The sequence below is a fragment of the Pan troglodytes genome, chromosome 9, assembly GCF_028858775.2.
Source record: "Pan troglodytes isolate AG18354 chromosome 9, NHGRI_mPanTro3-v2.0_pri, whole genome shotgun sequence".
In the NCBI taxonomy this organism is placed as follows: Eukaryota; Metazoa; Chordata; class Mammalia; order Primates; family Hominidae; genus Pan; species Pan troglodytes.
In genome coordinates this window covers 18,552,846-18,579,408 of record NC_072407.2, presented here as the reverse complement: position 1 = coordinate 18,579,408, position 26,563 = coordinate 18,552,846, and the positions used below count along the sequence as shown (strand labels likewise).

The window sequence follows — 26,563 nt, the reverse complement described above, 5'->3', positions numbered from 1 at the left end:
AACAATTATTGCTTTGGTATTCTAATGGTGGTTTTCTATTTCTCTCATTCAGTATTTATTTATTGGAATTCTTATGCAAGGAAGGGCTGTTCTTTCTCTTCCCTCCCTCCCTTCTTTTCCTTCCTTCTTTCTTTGTATCAGTATGGACATTTTATTCTATCATTCTAAAATACTTTACACATTTTTTGTCTTATTAATAGTTATTATAAATACTAAAATATTTTAACAACTCTGGGTGATCTTTATATTCTTGTTGTTTGTGTACTGCAATGCAGATGAGTTAGACTTTGCCTCTAAACTGAAATATGCTTAATCGATGTACTTCTTGGGATTCTTTTCCTGCATTTTTCTGGCTTGTTCCTTAGTTTTAACCCTTAAATTTTGGCTGTTAGTAAGTATGTCTACCTATAGCAGCTTTTTTTCATCCTTTTAATTTGTAATGCCTCTAATCTTCTGTAAGTTTGAAAAATAACAAGGGACTAGAGGAACCCATTCCTCAGAACAAAATGTATAATATATAAACTCTAGTACAGGGATTAATTAATGAGTGTATTTTGGCTTCATGGGAGTGTGTGTGTGTGTGTGTGTGGTGTGCGCGCGCATGCTTATTTTCAAATTTTATGATAGATGAATAACTTCTTAAAATGTATTTTTTTTTTATATAGGCTGCTGCTCAGTGTTACATTGATTTAATTATTAAGGAGAGCGACAACAATGTAAAACTCATAGTTTTGGATCGCTTGATAGAATTAAAAGAGCATCCTGCTCATGAACGAGTACTACAGGTAAGTGTTATCTGAAAAAGAGAGATCCTAAATAAAATGTTTTTCAAATTTAGGTCATTCTCAAGCTTTGCCCATCTTGGTTAACCTAAATGCTTGGAAACTGAGCAGTTTATATTTTGATCAGCTAAAGTGTTAACTATTGAGTCGTCATAGCCTTTTGGGGTATTATCTTTACCACAAAAAATATTTCTAAAATGGCTGGACGCAGTGGCTCACGCCTGTAATCCTAGCACTTTGGGAGGCAGAGGCAGGCACATCATCTGAGGTCAGGAGTTTGAGACCAGCCTGGCCAACATGGTAAAACCCTGTCTATACTAAAAATAACAAAAATTAGCTGGGTGTGGTGAAGTGCGCCTGTAATCCCAACTACTTGGGAGGCTGAGGCAGGAGAATCACTTGAACCCAGGAGGCAGAGGTTGCAGTGAGCTGAGATCGTGCCACTGCACTCCAGCCTGGGCAACAGAGTGAGACTCTGTCTCAAAAAAAAAAAATGTTTTTCTAAAGTGAATCAGTATTATATTTTTTTATCTTTTCGGTTTGTACTGTATTGACTATTCTTAGCGATAGTGACATACTCATTTTAATTTGAATATAATTTACATTTCGTGGAAAATTATTATACCAATTGAGAATAAAAGATGATCTGATTCTAGAAAATTATCACCGTATTTGTTTAATCCATGAGAATAATAATGGTTATAAAAATAAAACCCCATGACAGGTAAATGCAGTGCTGATCTTGGATCAGAACAACAGCAACAACAAATTTCTATGAAGGACATTATTGGGACAGATTGAGAAATATGAATATGGTGTGTATATTAGTTAATAGTATTGATCAGTGTTAAATTCTCTGATAATTATAATGTGGTTATATAAGAAATTATCCTTACCCTTGAGAGAGATACACTAAAATTATCAGCAGTAAAGAGCAAATGTGGGCCAGGTGTGGTGGCTCATGCCTAAAATCGCAGCACTTTGGGAGGCTGAGGCAGGTGGATCACCTGAGGTCAGGAGTTCGAGACCACCCTGACCAATATGGTGAAACCCTCCCTGTCTCCATTAAAAATACAAAAATTAGCTGGACATGGTGGCGTGCAACTGTAGTCCCAGCTACTCAGGAGGCTGAGACAGGAGAATTGCTTGAACCCAGGAGGCAGAGGTTGCAGTGAGCCAAGATCTTGCCACTGCACTCCAGCCTGGGTGACAGAGCAAGACTCCATCTCAAAAAAAGAAAAGAGCAAATGTGGGAAGATATTAACTGGTGAATGTAGGTGAAGGATATACAGGAGTTCACTCTTAGAACTTTTTTATCAGTTTCGAATTGTTTTTAAGTGTGCATCTTTTAAATGTTACATTTTCCTATGGAGTCAAATAATATCACATTTAACGAAATTGTTAATAATTTATGAATGTTATCTAATACCAAGTCTATATGTAGATTTTCCCAGTTATCCCAAAAGCCCTTTTTGTTTAGTTTGCCCATTTTGTGACCATGTATCGTATTTGGTGGTTATGCCCTTTCAGTCTCTTAATTTTGGACAGTATCTTTTTTTTATGACACTGATTTGTTGAAGAGACCAGACCAGTAATACTATAAAATGCCCCTCTTTCTGGATGTGTATGACTACTTTCTTACGTTGTTTAGCTTGTTCTTTGACTTCTGTTACTTTCTATAAACTGTAAGTTGGAGCTTTAGCTTTAGCTTGACAGAGTCAAAGTAAACATTATCAGTTTGAATGTGTCATGTGCTATTATTTCATATTGCAGTGTATCAGGAGACCCAAACTATCTAGTTCTTCCACCACTAGTGGTTTTGTTATTGATTAAAGAATTAAAGTGATGATAGATAAACCCCACCATTCTGCAGTGAAGATTTTTTTCCTGTGACCAGAAAGATTGGTGTTAATTCTTGATTTTTTCTTCTTTTTTAGGATCTGGTTATGGATATCCTAAGAGTATTGAGCACACCAGACTTAGAAGTACGAAAGAAAACTCTGCAGTTAGCACTGGATCTTGTCTCTTCTAGAAATGTTGAAGAGGTAAAAGGAAACTCTGACAGCACTTTGTAGCTATCAGGCCCAAATATGATGTAACTCTCACTTATTTTTACTTCATTCTATAAGCTGGTTATTGTCCTGAAGAAGGAAGTGATAAAAACAAATAATGTGTCTGAGCATGAAGATACTGACAAATACAGACAACTCCTAGTGCGAACATTGCATTCCTGTTCTGTCCGATTTCCAGATATGGCTGCAAATGTTATTCCTGTGGTATGTAATTCTGATGACTTTAATTTTGAAATTATCTAAAAGAATTTTTAAAAAAATATAGTTATTTGACAAACTCCAGAAATCTCAGCTGCCTAGAACCATTAAATCTCATGGTGAGAAGTGATCTTTATATCTACCTCTACCTTTAAAGTCAGAAGGGTGAGGACTGACTTCTTTCACTTGCATATTCATCAAAAAAACAAAAACAGTGACCAAAAAAAAGCTTTGCATATTATTTTAATTGATGATACAGTTACCTAAAGTAAAATTATGCTGTGTATGTATATTATTCAGTAAGGCAAATAGGTATTTATTTTAAATAGCTTTAGCTCTTAAAGGAATCAGTTATAGGAAAAATTCACATATGTAGAATATTTTGCTGTCACTATCAGATAAGTGAGGTATGTTATTATAATTTGATTTTTGCCTTTGAGCTCTTGAGTTCTCTCTAAAATGATTTTAGTTACAATTTAGGAGGATCGAATTCATTTATTTATTTTGAGTTTTGGATCTCTAGCTTATCTTTTATAGTGAATTTTAAAATAAATTTTGCTGCACATAAAATGGAAAAGCCATTGTGACTTTGTTTACATAATAGTACTTGTCTCTCAATTTACATTTTGTTGTGTATTTGAAAATTATTAAGAATTACAAGGGTCAGGCATGGCGCTTCATGTCTGTAATTCGAGCACTTTGGGAGGGCTAGGCAAGAGGATTACTTGAGGCCAGGGATTCAAGACCAGCCAGGGCAATATAGGGAGACCCTGTCTCTACAAAAAAATTAATATTAGTTAGGCATAGTGTCATGCCTGAAGTCCTAGCTCCTGGGGAGGCTGAGGCTGCCAGAGGATCACTTGAGCCCAAGAGTTCAAGGCTGCAGTGAGCTATGATTGTGCCACTATTCTCTAGCCTGGGCAGCAAAGCAAGACCCTGTCTCTTAGAAAACAAAAAAAGAATTACATTCTTTTAATTTATTTCTTGTCCTAGATAATTTTCTTTTCGAAAATTGTTAGTTCCATTTTCCTTTTTTTTTTTTTCTTTTAGTTAATGGAATTTCTCAGTGACAACAACGAAGCAGCAGCTGCTGATGTCTTGGAGTTTGTTCGTGAAGCCATTCAGCGCTTTGATAACCTGAGAATGCTTATTGTTGAGAAGATGCTTGAAGTCTTTCATGCTATTAAATCTGTCAAGTAGGTTTAAAATACATTTAAATGTAAGGTCAAGTAAGCATTTTATCAGTTTTTATCTTTAAAGGGTCAGTTGATAGAAAATAGAATGGAGAGGACAATCAAGCCAAAATAAGACAAGTTTGTACAACAAGCATCACGCTAACTCCACTCTCATTTAATCTATAATAAATGGCCCAAAATAATTTTTTTAGGAGTGATTTAGCTCAGGGTCTCTTTTCTGATTTTCTCTAAAACATTGCGAATCTTAAAGTAACTAAAGAGCATATTTTTAAATGGCATCACTTTTTGGCTATTACTATTATTTATATCTTCCTGTCACATTTAATGAAGAGAAAGATTGACAATGCAACCTAAATCTGTCTTTCCCTTCGGAGAGCCTTTGCTAATGAAAAAGGACTGTTGCATCTAAATTTTGCTTCATTTAAAGCATCTGATGGATAGCCTCTAACAGACTTGAAATATGTCTTAGGAAGGAAGGGACAAGTACAAAATTGTTTTTATGATATGAAAATATATTAATATTTATGGAAGTGAGCAGAGCAGGATTTGCTTCCTTTGTGAGAAGAAAATCATATTAAGGATTTGCTTTTTTTTTTTTTTTTTTTTTTTTGTGAGAGGGCTTTCCGGCAAAAACCGGAAAGCCTACTAAACAAATTTTAAAAGAGCTATAACACTAAGAATTTGTTTTTGACAGCCATTATCTCTTAGAGCTTTGGTTTCTATAATTAATTTTTTCTGAATAAATTTAATTAAAATCTTAGGGGAAAGATGACTAAGGACTTTATTCAGTTTAACATTTTAAACTAAAGAATTGTTGGCTGGGTATGGTGGCTCACACCGGTATTCCCAGCACTTTGGGAGGCCAAGGCAGGAGAATTGCTGGATGTCAGGAGTTGGAGACCAGCCTGGGCAACATGGTGAGACTTTGTCTCTGTGTATTTTTTTAATCTAAATGAATGAATGAATGGTTGCTTTACTATTATTTTTTTACTGATCCCTTGTACTTCTTCTGTATCCATTGTTCAGTTCAACACCTTGCCTCTTCAGTGACTGAAAATAAAAAGTGAATTACTTTTTACATTAAAATAATACATTCCTGATTTTTTGTTTTTGTTTTTGTTTTGTTTTTACTTTATTTTATTTATTTATTTTTTTAAGAGAGATGAGGGCCTTGCTTTGTTGCCCAGGCTGGTCTCGAACTCCTGGACTAAAGCAATCCTCCCACCTCATCCTCCCCAGATGCTGAGATTACAGGTGTGAGCCACTGTGTCTGGCCATAAAATAATACATTTCTTATAGTAGTAAGAGATAAAGCCAAATTTGCCTTCACTGTGTCCTAAATGGACACTTTACTGGGAAACATTTTGGTATTTTATTTTTACTGCTAGGTTTACCAGTTTTAGAATGTTCCTAATAATAATTAACAAGAACAGTTATTTTACTTTTAATCTTTGTGATTGCTGGAGAGAACTGAAACCTAGGTTTTGTTAGATTCTTTCTGAAATATTTATCTAAAATACTTTAGAACTGCAGAATCTTGTTGGTTTTTGTTTTTTGTTTTTTTGTTATTGAGACAGAAGCTTGCTCTGTCACCCAGGCTGGAGTGCAGTGGCGCTATCTCAGGGCATTGCAACCTCCGCCTCCTGGATTCAGGCAGTTCTTTTTTTTTTTTTTTTTTTTTTTTTGAGATGGAGTCTTGCTCTGTCTCACAGGCTAGAGTGCAGTGGTGCGATCTCGGCTCACTGCAACCGCCGCCTCTCATGTTCAAGCGATTCTCCAGCCTCAGCCTCCCAAGTATCTGGACTACAGGCGCGTGCCACTGCATCCAGCTAATTTTTTTTGTATTTTCAGTAGAGACGAGGTTTCACCATGTTTGTGAGGCTGGTCTTGAACTCCCAACCTCAGGTGATCCGCCCGCCTCAGCCTCTCAAAGTGCTGGGATTACAGGCGTGAGCCACTGTGCCCGGCCTCAAGGAGCTCTTATGCCTCAGTTTCCTCAATAGCTGGGATTACAGATGTGCATCACCATGCCTGGCTGATTTTTGTATTTTTAGTAGAGATGGGGTTTCACCATGTTGCCCAGGCTGGTTTTGAGCTCCTGGGCTCAAGTGATCCGCTGGCCTCAGCCTCTGAATGTGCTAGGATTACAGGCGTGAGCCACCGTGCCTGGCCCTTGTTTTTTTTTTTTTTTTTTTTTTTTTTTTTTTTTTTTTTGAGAGGGAGTCCCGCTCTGTCACCCAGCCTGAAGTGCAGTGGCGCGATCTTGGCTCACTGCAAGCTCCGCCTCCCGAGAAAGGGTTCCCGCCATTCTCCTGCCTCAGCCTCCCGGGTAGCTGGGACTACAGGCGCCCGCCACCATGCCCGGCTAATTTTTTTGTATTTTTAGTAGAGACGTGATTTTACCATGTTAGCCAGGATGGTCTCGATCTCCTGACTTCGTGATCCGCCCACCTCGGCCTCCCAAAGTGCTGGGATTACAGGCGTGAGTGCCTGGGCCTTGTTTTTATTTGAGCTTAAATTAACAAAGAAAGATCTCTGCTTCAAGATTTGTCTGCCAAGTTCATGTTTCAGATCTTGTATTGTGCTAGGATTTACCGAGGAGCATTATGGATCCTGGGAGAATACTGTAGTACCAAGGAAGACATTCAGAGTGTGATGACTGAGATCCGCAGGTCCCTTGGAGAGGTATGTTTTACTTTAGTAAATGTTACTTTATATGGTAATTTTTCCTTTAGGAAAATCTGACTTTTTATAGTGATTTGCTTACATTATTTACACTTCTGAGTTAGATTTTGTTTGAACAAAATGTTCTGTGTTTATTAAAAAAAAAAAGAAGCAGCAGCTTGTAAAATTCTGCTTTAGCCTGTATTCTGAAGGAAGAATGCCTTAGAGTAAGTCTGACTTTAGAATATTTATGCACTAAAACTGACAGTATTCTTCATCCTAACAACCTTATGGTAGAATAGAAAGAATAGTGGACTAATTATCAGGAGACCTGACAATTAGTTCTAGTCATTGTTCTGTCGACAGTTAGCTGGAGGACCTTGAATATAAGTTCCTCAACCTAACTTGACGTCAGTTTTTTTCACCTATAAAATAAATTAAAATACGTAATGATTAAATACTCTTAGTGCTCTTACATTAGGTAATGGACTGGTATTGAGTAATAAATACATAATAGCCATTCAGTTAATTTAAAAGTTAGTTGATGAGGTTATTATGTACAAATAAGTCGGATTTATTTCATTTTAGAAGGATGAGTACTGTTTTGGTTAAAATTTCAAGGAAAGGAATGAAGAAGAGGAATACGACTTAATGACCATCTACTTTGTGTTAGACACTGTCCAATGCATTTTTCTATTAGGTAAAATGTGTAGAAAGAATTAAGATTTCCACTTAGCAGATTAAGAAACTGAGGTCCAAAGAAGTAAGTGGCAGAGTGAGAATTCAAACCCTGGAATATCCATCTCTGAAGCCCCTATTCTACCTACTACATTATCCTGGGAAGGAAATAAATTGAAAGCAGAGTTCCCAGTTCCAAAAATCCCATTAGGGTAATGCCTTTTTTAGAGAAACAATCAAATATTTAAATATAATTTTGCTTGCTGTTGATACTATTACTAAAATGATGTTTCCAATTGACTTTTAGATCCCAATTGTAGAGTCAGAAATAAAGAAAGAAGCTGGTGAATTAAAACCTGAAGAAGAAATAACTGTAGGGCCAGTTCAGAAATTGGTTACTGAAATGGGTACCTATGCAACTCAGAGTGCCCTTAGCAGTTCTAGACCCACCAAGAAAGAGGAAGACAGGTAATTTATGGCACATATACCCTGCCAGCTGTACTACTTTTATTATTACTCTTGTATGTAAAACAGTCAAATGATTTCTTTTCTCTTGCTTTTGCAATCAAAATGAAAATCTTTGCCATTTAAGGTACTTGAGAAGCGGAGGATGTTTAAATTCTTCCCCCTAGGAATTGTATTGATGGTTTTAATCCTCTGTCCCTTCCAGTGTTTTTATGGAAATAACTGTTCTGTTTAAACTCAAATTATTTTTACTCAGAAAATGCTAAGTGGGGGTAACTGAAGATATTTGAGTTTTGTTGTTTATTAGCATCTGAAAACATTTTGAAGATTTTTCAATTTCTAAATGATGGAATAAAATTGTGCATTTTTCTATTAAGTAAATTTTAATGGTGAAGATGGTGAAATCTTTGCCTAAAATTTTACTGAATACCCACTAAGTGCTAGGCATTGTGCTAAGTAGTTTGTCTCATATAGTCTTGACAATAAGCCTTTGAGATAGAATATATTATCTCCATTTTATGGAAGAAGAATTTGAGGCTTACCCAGTAAATAAACAGGTAAGCTGGAATTCGGAGGTACTTCATTAGCTGCAATTACGTATGCCCCTAATTAAATATTTTATCTTTCCATATTCTGATGGCTTTTGTGTCATTCAAAGATAAGTTTTCTCTTTTTTTTTTTTTTTTTTTTTTTTTGGACACAGAGTCTTGCTCTGTCGGCCAGGCTAGAGTGCAGTGGCGCGATCATGGCTCACTGCAACCTGTCTCCTGGGCTCAAGCAGTTCTCCTGCCTCAATCTCCTGAGTAGCTGGGATTACAGGTTTGTGCCACCATGCCCAGCTAATTTTTGTATTTTTAGTAGAGACGGGGTTTCACCATGTTGGCCAGGCTGTCCTCGAACTCCTGACCTCAGGTAATCCGCCCGCCTTGGCCTCCCAAAGTGCTGGGATTAGAGGTGTGAGCCACTGCACCTGGCCAAAGATAAGTTTTAAAGTCATGTATTATTTTTCTTTTTCCTTCTTTCTTCTGGGAGCTAAGGAGTTAGTTAGCTAAGGTATCCTTATCACTGAAGGATGGTAATAAGAGTGTTTAATAGGCCTATATCATTCATTTATACAGAAGCTGCATGCTGCTTAGCAACTTGGTGGGTTTGATTTTCCTTGGTTGCTTTGCAGACCTCCCTTGAGAGGATTCCTTCTGGATGGAGATTTCTTTGTTGCTGCCTCCCTTGCCACAACTCTGACCAAGATTGCATTGCGCTATGTAGCTTTGGTTCAGGAGAAGAAAAAGCAAAATGTAAGTTCATTTATTTTACATTTAACCAACAATTAAACATTCAGTGCCTACTATATGCATTGAACAGTGAGGGACTCAAAAATTAATGCTAAGTTTCTGTCATGGAAGAGTTTATGATTTAATAGCAGAAGTGGACACAGTAATATATTACTCTAAAATTGATAAAGTATCTTCCTCTTCTGTTTGGGCTTTAAAAAAATGAAAATTGACAAAGTAATACAATAACAATGTCATGTGATTATTCCAGTGGAAGAGAAAGGATTTATGAAGTCACCTCAGTTTGCTGGGATTAGTTCAGGACCAGTGAAGGAAATGTCCTTCTCTCCAGCATCTGCATCCATTCGGTCATTGTCTGTTTTATTCCAGAATGTCTCTTAAGTTATTCTCATCTGTAGTTCATGCCTGCTTTGTAGCTTCTGACCGTTCTAACCAAACACCCATTTACAATGGTATGCAGTTGGTCCTCCATATTCACAGCTTCTGCACCTGCAGATTCAATCAACTATGGATTGAAAATATCTTTTTTAAAAAATGATAAACAGTAAAAAATATTAGAAAGTTGAAAACAATACAGTGTAACAATTATTTACATAGCATTTACAGGCATACTTCATTTTATTGTACTTTGCACATATTGCTTTTTTTTTTTTTTTTTAAACAAATGAAGGTTTGTGGGAACCCTGAGTTGAGCAAGTCTGTTAGCACCATTTTTCCAAATAAGCATATGCTCACTTCATATCTCTGTGTTACATTTTGGTAATTCTCACAATATTTCAAACTTTTTCATTATTATTACATCTGTTATGGTGATCTGTTATCAGTGATCTTTAATGTTACTATCATAGTTGTTTTGGGATGCCAGGAACCATTCCCATATAAAATAGTAAACGTAATCAATAATTGTTGTGTGTGTTCCGACTGCTCCACCAACTGGCTGTTACCCCGTCTCTTTCCTCCTTGGGCCTCCCTATTCTATTCCCTGAGATACCACAATATTGAAATTAGGCCGGTTAATAATCCTACAATGGCTTCTAAGTGAAGGGAAGAGTCACATGTCTTTCACTTTAAATCAAAAGTGAGAAATAATTAAACTTAGTAAGGAATGCATGTCAAAAGCTAAGCTAAGCCAAAAGCTAGGCTGCTTTTGCCAAGTAGGTAGCCAAGTTATGCATGCAAAGGAAATGCTCTTAAAGCAAATTAAAAGTGCTACTCCAGTAAACACATGAATGATAAGAAAGTGAAACATTTGGCAGGCGTGGTGACTCACACCAGCACTTTGGGAGGCCCGAGACAGGCGGATCACGAGGTCAGGAGTTCGAGACCAGCCTGGCCAACATGGTGAAACCCTGTCTCTACTAAAAATACAAAAATTAGCCAGGTGTGGTGGCAGGCGCCTGTACTCCCAGCTACTTGGGAGGCTGAGGCAGGAGAACTGTTTGAACATGGGAGGCAGAGGTTGCAGTGAGCTGACATCACACCACTGCACTCCAGCCTGGGAGACAGAACAAGACTCCGTCTCGAGGAGGAAAAAGAAGAAGAAAGAAAGCGAAATAGCTTTATTGCTGATAGAAAGTTTGAGTGGTCTGGATAGAAGATAAAACCAGCCACAAGATTCCCTTAAGCCAAAAGCCTAATCCAGACTAAGACCTTAACTCTCTTCAATTCCATGAAGGCTGAGAGAGGTTAGGAAGCTTCAGAAGAAGAGTTTGAAGCTAGCAGAGGTTGGTTCATGAGGTTTATGGAAATAAGCCCGTCTTCATATTGTAAAAGTTTGACATGAAGTAGCAAGTCCTAATGGAGAAGCTGTGGCAAGTTATCTGGAAGATCTAGCCAAGATCATTGGTGAAGGTGACCACACTAAACAACAGATTTTCAGTGTAGACTAAACAACCTTATATTGGAAGAAGATGCCATCTAGGACTTTGGTAGCTAGAGAGAAGTCGGTGCCTGGCTTCAAAGCTTCAAAGGATAGGCTGACTCTTTTGGTAAGGGCTAATACAACCAGTAACTTAAGTTGAAGCCATTGCTCATTTCCCATTTTGAAAATCCTAGGGCTCTTAAGAATTGTGCTTAATCAACTCTGTCTGTGCTCTGTCAGTGGAACAACAAAGCCTGGATGTCAGCACATCCTCTTTATGGGATGGCTTACTAAGTATTTTAAGCTCACCATTGAGACCTACTGCTCAGAAATAAAAGACTCCTTTTAAAATATTACTGTTCATTGACAATTTAGCTGGTCACCCAAGAGCTCTGATGGAGATGTAGAAAGAAATGAATGTTTTCATGCCTGCTAAGACAACATCCATTCTGCTGCCACTGATCAAGTAGTTTCAACTCTTATTATTTAAGAAACAGAATCCATAGAACATTTGTGGTAGTAGCGCAGAGTTGGTTACAATGTCCTACCACAGCAATTTCTGACATTCAAATTGGGCCTGTAGCAATGGGACTCCTTTTGATTCCTTCAGCTTTTGTATTATGTTGGTTATCTATACAGCAGGTTTCTAAATTGAAACACTTTCACTCACATCACTCATATTTCCTTCGTTTTTGGAGACTAACAGCTTGATCTAAAAAAAATTTTTTTTTTAGACGGAGTCTCACTCTTCTTGCCCAGGCCGGAGTGCCGTGGCATGATCTCAGCTCACTGCAACCTCCGCCTCCTGGGTTCAAGCGATTCTCCTGGCTCAGCCTCCCGAGTAGCTGGGGCTACAGGCGCCTGCCACCACGCCTGTCTAATTTTTTTTGTATTTTTAGTAGAGACTGGGGTTTCACCATGTTGACCAGGCTGGTCTCGAACTGCTGACCTCAGGTGATCCGTCCACCTCGGCCTCCCAAAGTGCTGGGATTACAGGCATGAGCCACCGTGCCTGGCCAGGTTTTTTTTGTTTTTGTTTTAATTCCATTATAAGAAAGGCCATAAATGAGAGCCAGATAATTTACAAGGTATATTATCCCTTAATTGATTTGATTTTTGAGCAATAATTTATTTTGTAACTCTTTTGTGGGCATTTATTTATTCAGGTCTGGTCACAGTATAATCTTTAAAGTATGTTTTTTAAAAGTCTCCAACATTTTTTTATCTCAGAGTTGAATTTGCTTTCCTCTCCTGGTTGCATCACTTCTGGAAGTTGGGAGTGTTTACTGATACCTGCTTAAAAGAGCCAGTTTCTTGTAACATACCGAGTTAATAATGTTTGCACTGTTTGGTACAAAAGGAAGTTTGGTTGCTTATAATCTCACTGGCACTCCTTCATTTATGCCATTTCCAACACTCTTCATTTCTTTGTGTAGGACTAAGTTTCTGGTATCATACATCTTTTGCCTAAAGAATTTGCTTTAACTTTTCTTAAAGTGCAGATTTGTTGGCAACAGATTGTTCCAGTTTTTGTCTGGAAAAAGCCTATTTTTTTGTACACTTTAGAAAGTTACCTTTGTGGGTATAGGATTCTAAGTCTTCTGTTTTTTTTCCCCAGTAGTGTAAAAGTAAAGCTCCATTGTCTTCTGGCTTTTTGGTGAGAAGTCTACTGTCATTCTTATCTCCCTGGGTGGAGAGTGTGTGTGTGTGTGTGTGTGTGTGTGTGTGTGTGTGTGTGTGTGTATTTCTTCCACTGGTTTTAGATTTTCTCCTTTTCACTTGGTTTCAGTAATTTGATTAGGATGTGCCTTAGTGTGGTTTTCTTCATGTTTGCTGTACTTGTGGTTCATTGAGCTTGTTGGGTTTGCAGGTTTATATCTCCATCAGTTTGGGACATTTTCAGTCATTTCCTCGGATTTTTTTTTTCTGTCCCCTCCTCTCTTTCCTCTCCTTTTGGAGACAGTATCCAAGCTTGGGGGACATATACTTACTCTTCTGCTGGTTTTTCCCAGGCCTCCAGTAGTTTTTCATGCATGTGTGCAGATCAGTACTCAGCCAAAGGCAATTTGGCAAGGGCTTAGAGCATATGTGTCAGGATAATGCTACATGAGACTAAAAAAGTAAGTTGCAATCACTTGTGGAAGACTTTGAATAGCGAGCTAAGTAATATGGACTTCAGTATGAAGGCTGACATTCATTAAAGGTATTTACATAGGGAGTGAAATGATTGGTGCAGTATAAAGATTAAGATAGCAGCATCAGGTGATCACGCTTAGCAGCACAATAATTGGACAGCCTAACTTTAGGTACCTTGTGATGCAGTACAGGGTGAAATACAAAACATCACCTATCTGGTATTCTAATCAAAAGTGTGGGATATTCTATAAAACAACTGGCCTCAGTTCTTTAAAAAAGTTAGTGTGATTAAAAACAAAAAGGCAGAGAACTGGTCTAGATTAAGAGGGATAAAATGCATGAAGCTGATCCTGGATTTAAAAAATAAAACAAAAACATTTTAAGACAATTTAGGGAGATTTATTTGAATTCAGAGTATAGAAGCTGTATTTTGGGATTGTTGAATTTTTTAGGTGAGAAAATGAAATTGTGGTTTGTAGGAAACTGTTCTGACTCTTAGGAGATGAATGCTGAAGCATTTATGAGGTGAAGACTTTTTCACATGTCAGCCAAAAAAAAAAGTGTACATATACAGAATAGGTAAGCAAATGTGGCAAAATGTTAACAATTGGTAAAGTATATCATTCTTTTAACTTTTCTGTAGTTGGGATTAAAAAGGACAGCATCAGCATATGAAGTGGTTACAGAGAAGGACTGGAGCAAGGGAAAACAGTTAAAAAGCCTCTGCTGTCTCTAATTGAGGATTAATGCAGGTCTTAGAGAGTGGCAGTTAAGAGTAGAAAGGAAGGAGAAGAATGCAAAAACAGATATGGACATAAAATCCAAAGAATTTGAAATCTTATTCAGGTGAAGTGAAAATTTAGATTGTGAATTATAATGAAGTGACATGATTGCAATCTGAGAATCAAGACAATATCAGTAACCGATTTCTCTACTTTCTTAGTCTTTTGTTGCTGAGGCTATGTTGCTCATGGCTACTATCCTGCATTTGGGAAAATCCTCTCTTCCTAAGAAGCCAATTACTGATGATGATGTGGATCGAATTTCCCTGTGCCTCAAGGTCTTGTCTGAATGTTCACCTTTAATGAATGACATTTTCAATAAGGAATGCAGACAGTCCCTTTCTCACATGTTATCTGCTAAACTAGAAGAAGAGAAATTATCCCAAAAGGTAAGGTATATATGATGAGGCAACAAAAGTGTTTTGTGTCTCTTTGTGCAGTGGCTCACGCCTGTAATCCCAGCACTTTGGGAGGCTGAGGCAGGAGGACTCCTTGGGGCCAGGTGTTTGAGACCAGTGTGGGCTACATAGCAAGCCCCTGTCTCAACAAAAAAAATGAGAAAATTAGCCAGGCATGGTGGTATGTGCCTGTCATTCCAGCTACTTGGAAGGCTGAGGAGGAAGGATCGTTTGAATCTAAGAGTTCGAGGCTGCAGTGAGCTGTGATCATACCACTGCACTCCGCCTGGGCAACAGAGTAAGAGCCTGTCTCAGGAAAAAAAAAAAAGAAAAGAAAAGTGCTTTGTGGGTTTTCTTGTTTTGTTGATTTTTCAGTTTTCATATGTGAGGGCTGTCTCTGTCAAAAGCCTCTAAAAAACTATCTTTTCATATTAAAGAGAGACTTTGTTATATTCTCAACACAGAAAGAATCTGAAAAGAGGAATGTGACAGTACAGCCTGATGACCCCATTTCCTTCATGCAACTAACTGCTAAGAATGAAATGAACTGCAAGGAAGATCAGTTTCAGCTGAGTTTACTGGCAGCAATGGGTAACACACAGAGGAAAGAGACAGCGGATCCCCTAGCATCTAAACTTAACAAGGTAACAAAATGTCTGATAGACTCTAAATTATTTAAATTGACTCCTTAAGGAAGTTGTTAGTGCTGCTATTTTTAAAAGAAAGATAACTATTTTGTCAAGTCACTGTGATAGGTCCATTAAACCTCAGGTGAAACTCAGAAGCTGATGAAGTACCTTACTACTATATGTGATAGTACTGTAAGTCCATCAGATGGTTTAACTCGATCCAGTTGTGTCTGGAATCATAGACCAATAAATAGAAGTTGAGGGAAGGGGATCCTTAAAGGTTAGCTGAGGTTTTTAAAGGGAAGCTGAACAGGCAACAGCCCTGGCCTCTTCCCACACCTTGACCTCACCTTCTCTTATTCTCTGCTACTTTAAACAGAGCAGTTCTACTTTTATATTCTTAATATATTGAGTTCCATATAGAATTTTATTAGGAAAATGATTCTACTCTCTTAAATATATAAATTTAAGAATCAGTAATCCCTCATCTATTAGACTGAATGAACAGTCTTACATTACTTTTGTTTAAGATAAGGTCAGTAGCAGAATTGGAATTACTAAAACAATTTCCCTCCCTTAAAATTTGGAATTGATATCAATAATATTACATTTATAAAATTTTTTTAGTTTTTTTGAATTATAGTTAAAGTTGCAAAAGATTTGCCATTTTAACCCATTTGTAAGTGTACAGTTCTGTGGCATTAATTAAATTCATATTGTTATGCAGCCATCTCCAGGACTGTTTTCATCTTGCTAAGCTGAAACTATGTCCATTAAACAATAACTCGTCATTCCTACTTCCCCTCAACCTCTACTTACCCCTAGCCACCATTCTACTTTGTGTCTCTGTGATTTTGACTATTTTAAGTACCTCACAGAAGTGGAACAATACAGTATTTTTCCTTTTGTGACTGGCATATTTCACTCAGTATAATGTCTTCAAGATTCATTCATGTTATAGCATGTATCAGAATTTCCTGCCTTATTAAGGCTGAATAATATTACATTGTAAGTATATGTCACATTTTGTTTATCCATATATCCATCCCTGGATATGTGGATTGCTTCTGCCTTTTGGTTACTGTGAAGAATGCTGCTGTTAACACAGATGTACAAATATCTGTTCAAGTCCCTGCTTTTAGTTCTTTGGGTATATATCTAGAAGCAGAATTGCTGGATCATATGATAATTGTACTTTTAATTTTTTGAGGAACCTCCACTGTGTTTTTCATGGTAGCTACACTATTTTACATTCTTACCAGCAGTGCACAAGAGTTCCAATTTCTCCATATCCTTGCCAACACTTGTTTTGTTTTTTTTTGATGATAGCCATCTTAATGGGTATGTGAAGTGGTATCTCATTGTGGTTTTGATTTGCATTTTCCTAATGATTAGTGATGATGAGTGTCTTTTCACGTGCTTATTGGCCATTTGTATATTTTCTTTGGAGAAATGTTTGTTCAAGTCCTGCGCCTATTTTTAAATTGGGTTGTTGGTTTTTTTGTTTGAATTTTAGGAGTTATTAATATTCTGGATACTAACCCCCTTATCAGATACATGATTTGCAAATATTTTCTTCCATTCTGTGAGTTGCCTTTTCATTCTGTTGATAATATTTGATGCACAAAAGTGTTTAATTTTGATGTTTAATCTATTTTTTCTTTTATTGCCTATGCTTTTGGTGACAATATTAGCTTTTTAAAGTACAGTGCTTTCAGTGTGTTTAAATTTGGAGTGGGAGGGCATTTGTAATTTTATTTTTGTGGCATTACAATCATTTCTTACTATATAATCTGTTTAGTGCCTAAGTTTGTGGAGCAAGGGCTACCACATGATTTGGATTTTATTTGGATCCTGAGTTTCATAGATCAAGTAGTGAGTTTAGATACTTACTGAGGGATTTAAATGAAAGTGTATCCAAATTTATTTAGTTGGCAAAATTGGGATAATGTTTAATGTATTTGCTAAATATATTTAACATTTTTCTACTACTGAACTTATAAGCTCAAAAATCAACATGTATAATACCTTATACTGAGTTATTGAGCTTAAAAACAAATCGATGTCTTAAACTCTAGGACCTGTTATTTCTAATATTCTGGTTTCAATTTCCATTTCTGCATTATAAAACAATTTTATTTTACCTATCTCAAAATGACTTCTAAGCAACTCTGTTAATAACCTACCAGACTTAATCATTTGGCCAGGGTATGTTTGGTGAAATTGCATCTGTCATTTGATGATGTCTTTGTTTTTGTTTTGACAGGTCACCCAGTTGACAGGTTTCTCAGATCCTGTGTATGCAGAAGCTTACGTTCATGTCAACCAATATGATATTGTCCTGGATGTACTTGTTGTGAACCAAACCAGTGATACTTTGCAGAATTGCACATTAGAATTAGCTACACTAGGTGAGGAAACTTACCATTCAGGAAAGAGATTGTCACATAGTAGATCTTTATGACAGATTAAGGGAGGTGCACAGGTTTCAGTATAAAAATTCTCTTGAACCTTTTCTGACATTTTGAATCAAGGCTTAGTTTTTCATTTATCATTTAGTTTCCTTAAACTCCAGTTTTCTGAACCTCTGTCATACTGAATTTTTATGCTCTTGGCACATTCAGGTGGATTCATTTAATAAGCTTAATCTAGCAAATGTCAGTATTTCTAGTTATAATATGAGCTGTTTAAGTCGCAGATTGACCAGGTAGCTCACTTAGTTAATTTCTAATTGCCTCATTACAGAACTAAGTATTTTCTGAATGCATAACTGTTAGATACCACATGTGAGCAAAGTAATAAATCATATTACATTTAGCAATATGAGATGCATTTTTTTTTCTTAGTAAAGACACATGAGTCAGACTGCTTACTTCCACATCTGGTTTTGAAGTTGGAAAATATAAATTGTATATGGGAACAGTGCAGTACCCCCATCAGATTTCATATGGCTTATGCAAGTGTTAAGGAACTTCAAGATATCAAGGGGAAAACATACTTTTGCCCTGTTGTCCTCAGCATAGCTTGATGGCTGTATAAAAAACCATGTTTCTTAAGCATTTACAAGTCTTTACGCAGATTGTTTTATCTTTCTTCATAATGAAGTATATAGTTTAAGACTTAAGCTTTTTGAGAAGTTTGCATTCATTCATTGAAATAAAATGACCCCAATCTCTACAAAAAATCAAGAAAATTAGCCAGGTGTGGTGGGCCACTCCTGTAGTCCCAGCGACTCAGGAGGCTGAGGTAGGAGGATCGCTTGAGCCTGGAAGATCAGGGCTGTAATGAGCTATGATCATGCAGTTGCACTCCAGCCTAGGTAACAAAGCAAGACCCTATCTCAAAATAAATAAATGGTAGGCTCAAAGTATCCTCCCTTCCCACAAATTAAATATGGAATTATTCTGAGATGCCTATTACCTTTTAAAAGAAAATATGCCTATTGATGGTGAATAATAAGGGTGGTTAAGTGGTTTCTTTATTTTGTCCTCATTATATTTGATTCATAGTCTTCTCATATTCGTCATATTCCTTATTTTCCTAGAAACTATTAAGCTACATACATTTAAGGTTTTACGGTTAGTGTGTGTGTGTGTGTGTGTGTGTATTTTTAACCATATCCAAACTCTTTCTTTCAGGGGATCTGAAACTTGTGGAAAAGCCGTCTCCTTTGACTCTTGCTCCTCATGACTTCGCAAATATTAAAGCTAACGTCAAAGTAGCATCAACAGAAAATGGAATAATTTTTGGTAATATAGGTAAGGTGCTGTTTTATGGCATGTAATGTTTGGATATTTTTACTGAAGAATTTCTATAGTGAGTAGCTGGGGACATTGTATGAGGAGAGGATCTAAATCCATTTATTCATAATTTATGAGATACTCTCTATGGTACCTTGCATTGAACTATGTTCTGGATGTACAGAAATGAACCAGATAGAGTCACTGTCCTCTAGAAACTGTCAGGCAAAAGGAGGAGCTAGCTAAGGCAATATATAATTGTAGTCCAGTGTGTTACAGGATGGTTTATATACCATATGCTTTGAGGTTAGGGAAAAAAAAAATGCTAACAGTGTGGAAGGCTTTATAAAGGAAGATGGTGTGTTATCAAAGGATAATATTTTACCTGAGTCATTTGTTGCTAGGTGCACAAGGGTATCTCAGACCTAGGGATTAGCTTGTATAGAGTCATTCAGTCAGTAAGCTTATTTTGTTGCAATTTCTGTCATAAGGATAGGGCTACCATGGTGAGGAACAAATGATAGATTATGGTTGAGTAAGGGAAAACAGATATATAAAATAAATATGTGCAGTATGTAATGGTAAGTACTGTGAAAAAAAAAATAAGTAAACCTGTACTAAGTAAGGTAGGAATCCATAAAGGGATTTGGTCAGTTCTCAGAGTGGTGGGGGATTGGGAGAAAAGCTTAGAAAAGGCTTCATGGAGGAGCAAGTGCTCAGTAGAAGACTACAGATAGACAAGGATGCAGTTAGAATAAATGCAAATGATTTGATACACTTGGAGTTCAGAATGGGTTGGAGGATGATGGCAGGAAAAAAATGAAGTTAGGAAGGTTTGTGGAAGCCATATTTTACTTGTCATGCTAAGGATTTCAGACTTTATCTGTGGAGAGAGGAAACATTGAGGAATTACAAATGAATGACTTATAGCATTATATCTTTTTGCGACAGTACTATAGAAGGTTGATTGGAAGAGGCAGGAAGATTAACTAGTAGAGAAGCCCAAGTGAGAGATGGCAGAGGACTTGAGCCAACACAGTAGTGGAATGGAGAGAAGGATGAACATAATGTTAAGGATATGGTTAATGATTGAAGAGGAAGTGGCTAGAGTAACCCTCAGATTTCCAGATTAGGTTTATTGGGTTGTTTATGTCATCACCATAACAGGAAATACAGGAGAGAAGAACAAACTTTAGAGAGACATAATAGGTTAAATCTTGAGCAGGTTCGGTATTAAAGTGCCTAAAGATATTCAAGGACAGTTTGATGTGAGTCTGGGACACGAACAAGAGGTCTAAACTAGAGATAGGCCGGGTGTGGTGGCTCATACCTGTAATTCCAGCACTTTGGGAGACCGAGGCGGGCAGATTACCTGAGATCAGGAGTTCTCAAGACCAGCCTGGCCAACATAGCGAAATCCTGTCTCTACTAAAAATACAAAATTAATTGTGCATAATGGCGCATGCCTGTAGTCCCAGCTAACTCGGGAGGCTGAGGCAGGAGAATAGCTTGAACCCATGAGACAGAGGTTACAGTGAGCCGAGATCGCACCACTGCGCTCCAGCCTAGACAACAGAGTGAGACTCTGTCTCAAAAATAAATAAATAAGTAAAAATAAACTAGAGATAAGTATTTGTTTAAAAGCCATAGGAATAGAAGAAATCACCCAGAGAGGGCATACAGACTAGAAAGAGGGGAGATTTGAAAACAGAATCCAAGCAAACAGCAACACTGAAAGCTTGGTCAAAGGAGAAAGAGCCTACAAGGGTATCTGAAGTGTGGTTAGAAAAGTAAGGAAAAACCTTCAGAAAGTATTTGAAGCTCCACAAGATAAAATAACTTTAGTTATTAAAGTCTGAAAGAGAGGTCTTTTGGATTTGGCTATTAGTGATTTTAAAACATTTCTTGTGGGACATCTTGGGCGTTAGTGGTGGGTTGAAGACTAAATACGATATGAAGAAATACAGGTAGTGTAGACTATTCTGAGTGTAGGATCTTGGCTTTGATAGGAATAAGAAAGGGCAGTACCAAGAAGAGAAGGCAAGAATGAGTGAGGATTTATTTTTTGAAAATAAGAGAACCTCGAGTATATTTATAGACCATAAGGGAAGAAAGTTGGTAGAGAATGGGAAAGTAAAGACATAAGGATGAAAGAGATAATGATTGGAGTGGGGTCCTGGACCAAAGCAGGAATCACAGATGGCAGGAAGTATTAATCTTGAAGAAATGAGGTAGTACTTCTCTGATACGTATGAGAGGGAAGGATGTGAGAGTGAATTCCGAGAGAGAGAGTTGTTTTTAGATATGGAGCTGAAAATTAAAGGAGCTTATTCTTGGTAGCCTCAGTTTTCCCTGAAAGTTGAAAGAGTGGAAGAATGTCAAGAAAAGAGCCTAGAGGCCGGGCACAGTGGCTCATGCCTGTAATCCCAGCACTTTGGGAGGCCGAGGCGGGTGGATCACAAGGTCAGGAGTTCAAGACCAGCCTGGCCAAGATGGTGAAACCACATCTCTACTAAAAATACAAAAAATTAGCCAGGCGCGGTGGCAGGCGCCTGTGGTCCCAGCTACTCAGGAGGCTGAGGAAGGAGAATCATTTGAACCCAAAGGGTGGAGGTTGCAGTGAGCTGAGATCGTGCCACTGCACTCCAGCCTGGGTGACAGAGTGAAACTCCGTCTCAAAAAAAAAAAAAAAAGAAAAGAAAAGAGCCTAGAAAGAGGAATGTAGGCTCCAATCAGATTATAACTCTCTACTGTGGAAGAAATGGTCATAGAAGCAAATATAGTCAGCCTTCTGTATCCGTGGGTTCCACATCCATGGATTCAACCAGCCACAAACTGAAAATATTTTAGAAAAAAAAAAAAGAATGGTTGTGTCTATACTGAACATATATAGACTTTTTTTCCTTGTCATTATATCCTAAACAATACAGTATAACTATTTACATAGCATTTATGTTGTATTAGGTAGTAAGTAAGCTAGAGATGATTTAAAATATATGAGAAGATGTGTATAGGTAATGCAAATACTATGCCATTTAATATCAGGGACTTGAGCATCTGTAGATTTTGGTATCCATAGGGGGTCCTGGAAGCAATTCCCCATTAATACTGAGGGATGACTAATCTTGTATCATTAAGTAGTATGGGTCAGCAATATTTATTCAAAAGTATTAGTTAAGTACCTCCTATGGGAACATCGTCCACTTGTATATCTGCTGCAGTGCCTAGTATGCTGCAACTGCTATGTAAGTACTCACTGAATTGAATTATTTGTTTAACCACAAAAAACAAAGTGTGCCTGAGTTCGAATCCTATCCCCACCACTTATCAGTTGTGTGATCTGGAACAACTTACTTAACTTCTCTGCTTTCATTTCCTCATATGTAAGATGGAAAATAATAATACTATCAGATAGAATTGATGGGAGTATTAAACCAGTAATATTTATAAAGCATGTAGAATAGAGCTCTGTACATAATAAGTATTATATAAACAATCTTATTGTTAATAGTGTAGTTCTTTGGATATTTGGATATTAAGATTTTTTAAATTCAAGTTTGCCCCAGTGATTGTGAATCTTTTTGTATATGTAATTGCAGTTTATGATGTCTCTGGAGCGGCAAGTGACAGAAATTGTGTGGTTCTCAGTGATATTCACATCGACATCATGGACTATATCCAGCCTGCAACTTGCACTGATGCAGAATTCCGTCAGATGTGGGCCGAATTTGAATGGGAAAACAAAGTTAGTCCTTGGGAGATTTTCTCATATTCCTTTATCTTTCTTCCTTTTGCCTGCTGTTGAGGAGTCTGCTAATAAAATTAATCTCGCTAAAAAGTGTTTAACATGAAAAGCAAATAGTCTTTCAGTATCTGTTCTTGCAAATTAGCCTTAACTAAAAATCATGTAAGTAGTTTGGTAATTTGCTGTTATAAATTGATTAGAGTAGCAGTTCTATAGCCAATCTGATAGGTTTAGACATTATAGGTAATATTCCATCCCTTCTATGTATGACCAAGAGCTTACCATTTAATCTAGTGCCCGAAAAAGGCTTTACAAAGTTCATGGTCTGTTGAGGAACTTTGTCCCTTTGAGCCTTGACTTTTATTAGAAATATTCTATATGAGGCTGGGCACGGTAGCTCGTGCCTGTAATCCCAGCACTTTGGGAGGCTGAGGCAGGCAGATTGCTCGTGCTCAGGAGTTCTAGACCAGCCTGAGCAAAATGGTGAAACTCCATCTCTACAAAAAATACAAAAATTAGCCTGGTATGGTAGTCCCAGCTACTCCGGAGACTGAGGTGGGAGGATCACTTGAACATGGGAGGTTGAGGCTGCAGTGAGCTGAAATGACGCACTGCACTCTAGCCTGGGTGACAGAGTGAGACCCTGTCTCAAAAAAAAAAGAAATATTCTATATGCTTCATATTGAATCTCTGTGAAGTTATCTCTATTGGGAAGTACTGATACCAACCTACAGCTTGTTGGATTTTACAGATGTTATTTAGTTTCTTGGTGTCTACTCTTTCCAACCTAAACAGTTGGAACAAGTTTTTAATAAGACATACTGGTGATTCACAGGTTTCTCATAGTAAGATTTATGATCTCCTTGACTTTTTTTTCCTCTCTACAGGTGACAGTTAACACCAATATGGTTGATTTAAATGACTACTTACAGCACATATTAAAGTCAACCAATATGAAATGCCTGACTCCAGAAAAGGTAAAATTTGACTAGGAAATTCAGAAATCTGATGGAATGGTAGAGTAGGTTCCTGGCCTTCCTGTATTTCCTCTAGCACATTTTTGTTATTCAATATGCAGTACCATTCTAGGCTATCTAAAAGATGTTATCCCATAGAATGTTGGAATCTGCCTACCTCTTTCTATTGGACTATACCATCCTACTTTTTCCTAGTGCAGTGACCCAACTGAATAGTCAGATTAATTTTTTTTTTGTTTTCTTTTCAATCTTCTCCCCCATTCAGCTAGAGGCACATTCTAAAGTAGTTTATGCTGCACATGGTGGTTCATTCCTGTGATCCTAGCACTTTGAGAGGCTGAGGCGGGCAGATCACTTGAGGTCAGGAGTTTGAGACCAGCCTGGCCAATATGGTGAAACCCCATCTCTACTAAAAATACAAAAATTACCCAGGTGTGGTGGCACGTGCCTGTAATCCCAGCTACTTGGGAGGTTGAGGCAGGAGAATCACCTGAACCCCAGGGGGTGGAGGTTGCAGTGAGCCGAGATCACACCACTGCATTCCAGCGTGGGTGACAGAGTGAAACTCTGTCTCAAAAAGATAAATAAATAAAATCGTTTATTTGTAATACTGGATTAGAAAATGTCCATGAGCTCTTCCGTGGGCTCTGATTGTTGGTTAAAATATATGTGCTCAAATACAGAATCGTTGTTATACTGTGACTTTTTGCTATGTTTGTGTATGTATGAAAAAAACTAGAAAGGAAGAAAAATGAAGCTGGAGCTCTAAGGAACTTTTTTCTTAATGTAAAATTTCTATAATGTTATAATATTCATTTTATAAATAAAATAATGTCTGCTACCAAACAAGTAGGTTTTAATTTATATATTAGTTTATTCAGCATGTACTGAGTCCAACAAAAGTAGTCTCTTCCTTCATGGCGCTTAAGGTCTGATATGGGAGGCAGTCAAGCAAGTTAAGTAAACAGAATATATAAATACAAATCGGATTAAGAACTATTTATTTAACATCAGATTTATTGAGGTATAATACACAGTAAAATTCACACTTTTTACATGTATAGTTGAGTTTTGACAAACTCATAAGATTATGTAACCACCACCCTGTATGTAAGTACTGTTTTAAGTGATAAATAACCAATGGGGCCGGGCGTGGTGGCTCACACCTGCAGTCCCAGCATTTTGGGAGGCCGAGGCGGGTGGATCACTTGAGGTCAGGAGTTCAAGACCAGCCTGGCCAACATGGTGAAACCCTGTCTCTACTAAAATTACAAAAATTAGCCAGGTGTGGTGGCGAATGCCTGTAATCCCAGCTACTTGGGAGGCTGAGGCAGGAGAATTGCCTGAACCTGGGAGGGAGGTTGCAGTGAGCCGAGATCACGCCACTGCACTCCAGCTCCAACCTGGACAACAGAGTGAGACTCTGTCTCCAAAAAAAAAAAAAAAAAAAGTCACCTATGCTGTTTGTAGGTATCTGGTAAAGTAATGAATTTATCACAAATTTTTTCCAGGCCCTTTCTGGTTACTGTGGCTTTATGGCAGCCAACCTTTATGCTCGTTCCATATTTGGTGAAGATGCACTTGCAAATGTCAGCATTGAGAAGCCAATTCACCAGGGACCAGATGCTGCTGTTACCGGCCATATAAGAATTCGTGCAAAGAGCCAGGTAACAGTTCCTTTTTTTTTTTTGAGAGTATCTCTGGACTGACAAAGGGGGGAGGAATTTATGACTTTATTATTTCTATATGTAGTATCTTTTTAGCATTAGATGCATATACACATACAATAATAATATTCTCTGAATAGAAGTATAACTTTTCTCATTAAAATTTCTCACCTTTTGGGCCCCTCATTCTGGGATATTTGCCTAAAACCAGATTGATTCCTATGGGGTGTTTGTGAAATGGGTTCTCTAGAATTTTTTGAAAGCCAAGGTGTAAATCTAGTGACTAATTAGCTGGGCATGGTAGCGCACACCCGGTAATCCCAGCTACTCGGGAGGCTGAGGCAGGAGAATTGCTTGAACCCGGGAGGTGGAGGTTGCAGTGAGCTGAGATTGTGCCATTTCACTCCAACCTGGGTGACAGAATGAGACTTCGTCTCAAAAAAAAAAAAAAAAAAAAAAAATCTGGTGACGGCTTGAAAAATCTAGCACTAAAAGGTAATTACCAGTAAAGTTTGGTAAGTCTGTTTGGTATGTCCTTGATTTTATTGTTGATAATGGTGTCATTGAATTGAATTGGGGCTTAATAATATGGAATAACCTACTGATTGTACATAGTTTAAATAATTATAAATATCTTAATTTTTCTTTACAGGGAATGGCCTTAAGTCTTGGAGATAAAATCAACTTGTCACAGAAGAAAACTAGTATATAAAAATAAACAAAAAGTCCTTGAAGCTTTACAGTTAATTTAGGTATGGGCTTACTGGACTCCAACATCTTTTGTACTCTTTCATGCTTATATAGAATCTGAGTTCATGCTGAATACTTTTCAGCCAATAATTTATAGCCTTTCCCTTAAATCAAGATTGAGTTTAAAATTATAGTTTGTCTTTTGTCTTAACAGTTCTGAATGCTGTCCTCAAAGTATATAATGTTTCATGTACCAAGACCCTTTTCACAGTACAATAAACAGATCTATTCATAAATTTTTGTTATTTTATAAATAAATGATTACATAATTTTAGTTATATGGCAATGGATTTCTTTTAGTGGGGTTATAAATTTCTATTATAAATTTAAATTACTGAGTTGTGAATATATGCAGCTTTATTAAGAGAATTTACAAATTCAATGATATAAAATAAGGCAGGCCTTGATTCACTTGGTTGTTTTTTACTTATTTAATATTCCAACATTGCTATCTCTAAAAATGCATTATCATGTTTTGAAGGGATTTGCTCTTGAATTTAGCTCCAGGGAGAAAGTATCAAAATAACTTTT

The 26,563-nt window shown here is 37.3% G+C and overlaps 1 protein-coding gene and 1 non-coding gene across 4 annotated transcripts in view; one reads left to right on the top strand and one right to left on the bottom strand.

Annotated features, from left to right (window-relative positions):
• The window catches only part of COPB1 (COPI coat complex subunit beta 1), a 42,359-nt gene extending 16,091 nt beyond the window's left edge, over positions 1–26,268 (top strand). For all 3 annotated transcript variants that reach the window (XM_003312926.6, XM_001172089.7, XM_009459983.5), the window contains exons 8-22: positions 666–785; positions 2,720–2,827; positions 2,912–3,058; positions 4,103–4,248; positions 6,837–6,933; positions 7,898–8,058; positions 9,230–9,350; positions 14,288–14,515; positions 14,989–15,168; positions 17,420–17,564; positions 18,792–18,911; positions 22,493–22,638; positions 23,526–23,615; positions 25,127–25,282; positions 25,935–26,268. In XM_003312926.6, the coding sequence (XP_003312974.1) occupies positions 666–785; positions 2,720–2,827; positions 2,912–3,058; positions 4,103–4,248; positions 6,837–6,933; positions 7,898–8,058; positions 9,230–9,350; positions 14,288–14,515; positions 14,989–15,168; positions 17,420–17,564; positions 18,792–18,911; positions 22,493–22,638; positions 23,526–23,615; positions 25,127–25,282; positions 25,935–25,994 (2,025 nt within the window). In that variant the 3' untranslated portion in view covers positions 25,995–26,268. The remainder of the gene's footprint in view (positions 1–665; positions 786–2,719; positions 2,828–2,911; positions 3,059–4,102; positions 4,249–6,836; positions 6,934–7,897; positions 8,059–9,229; positions 9,351–14,287; positions 14,516–14,988; positions 15,169–17,419; positions 17,565–18,791; positions 18,912–22,492; positions 22,639–23,525; positions 23,616–25,126; positions 25,283–25,934) is intronic.
• LOC112204862 (U7 small nuclear RNA) lies at positions 4,863–4,924 on the bottom strand. Its single transcript, XR_002938611.1, has one exon. It is a non-coding gene; the product is annotated as a U7 small nuclear RNA (small nuclear RNA).
• Positions 26,269–26,563: the final 295 nt, after the last annotated feature.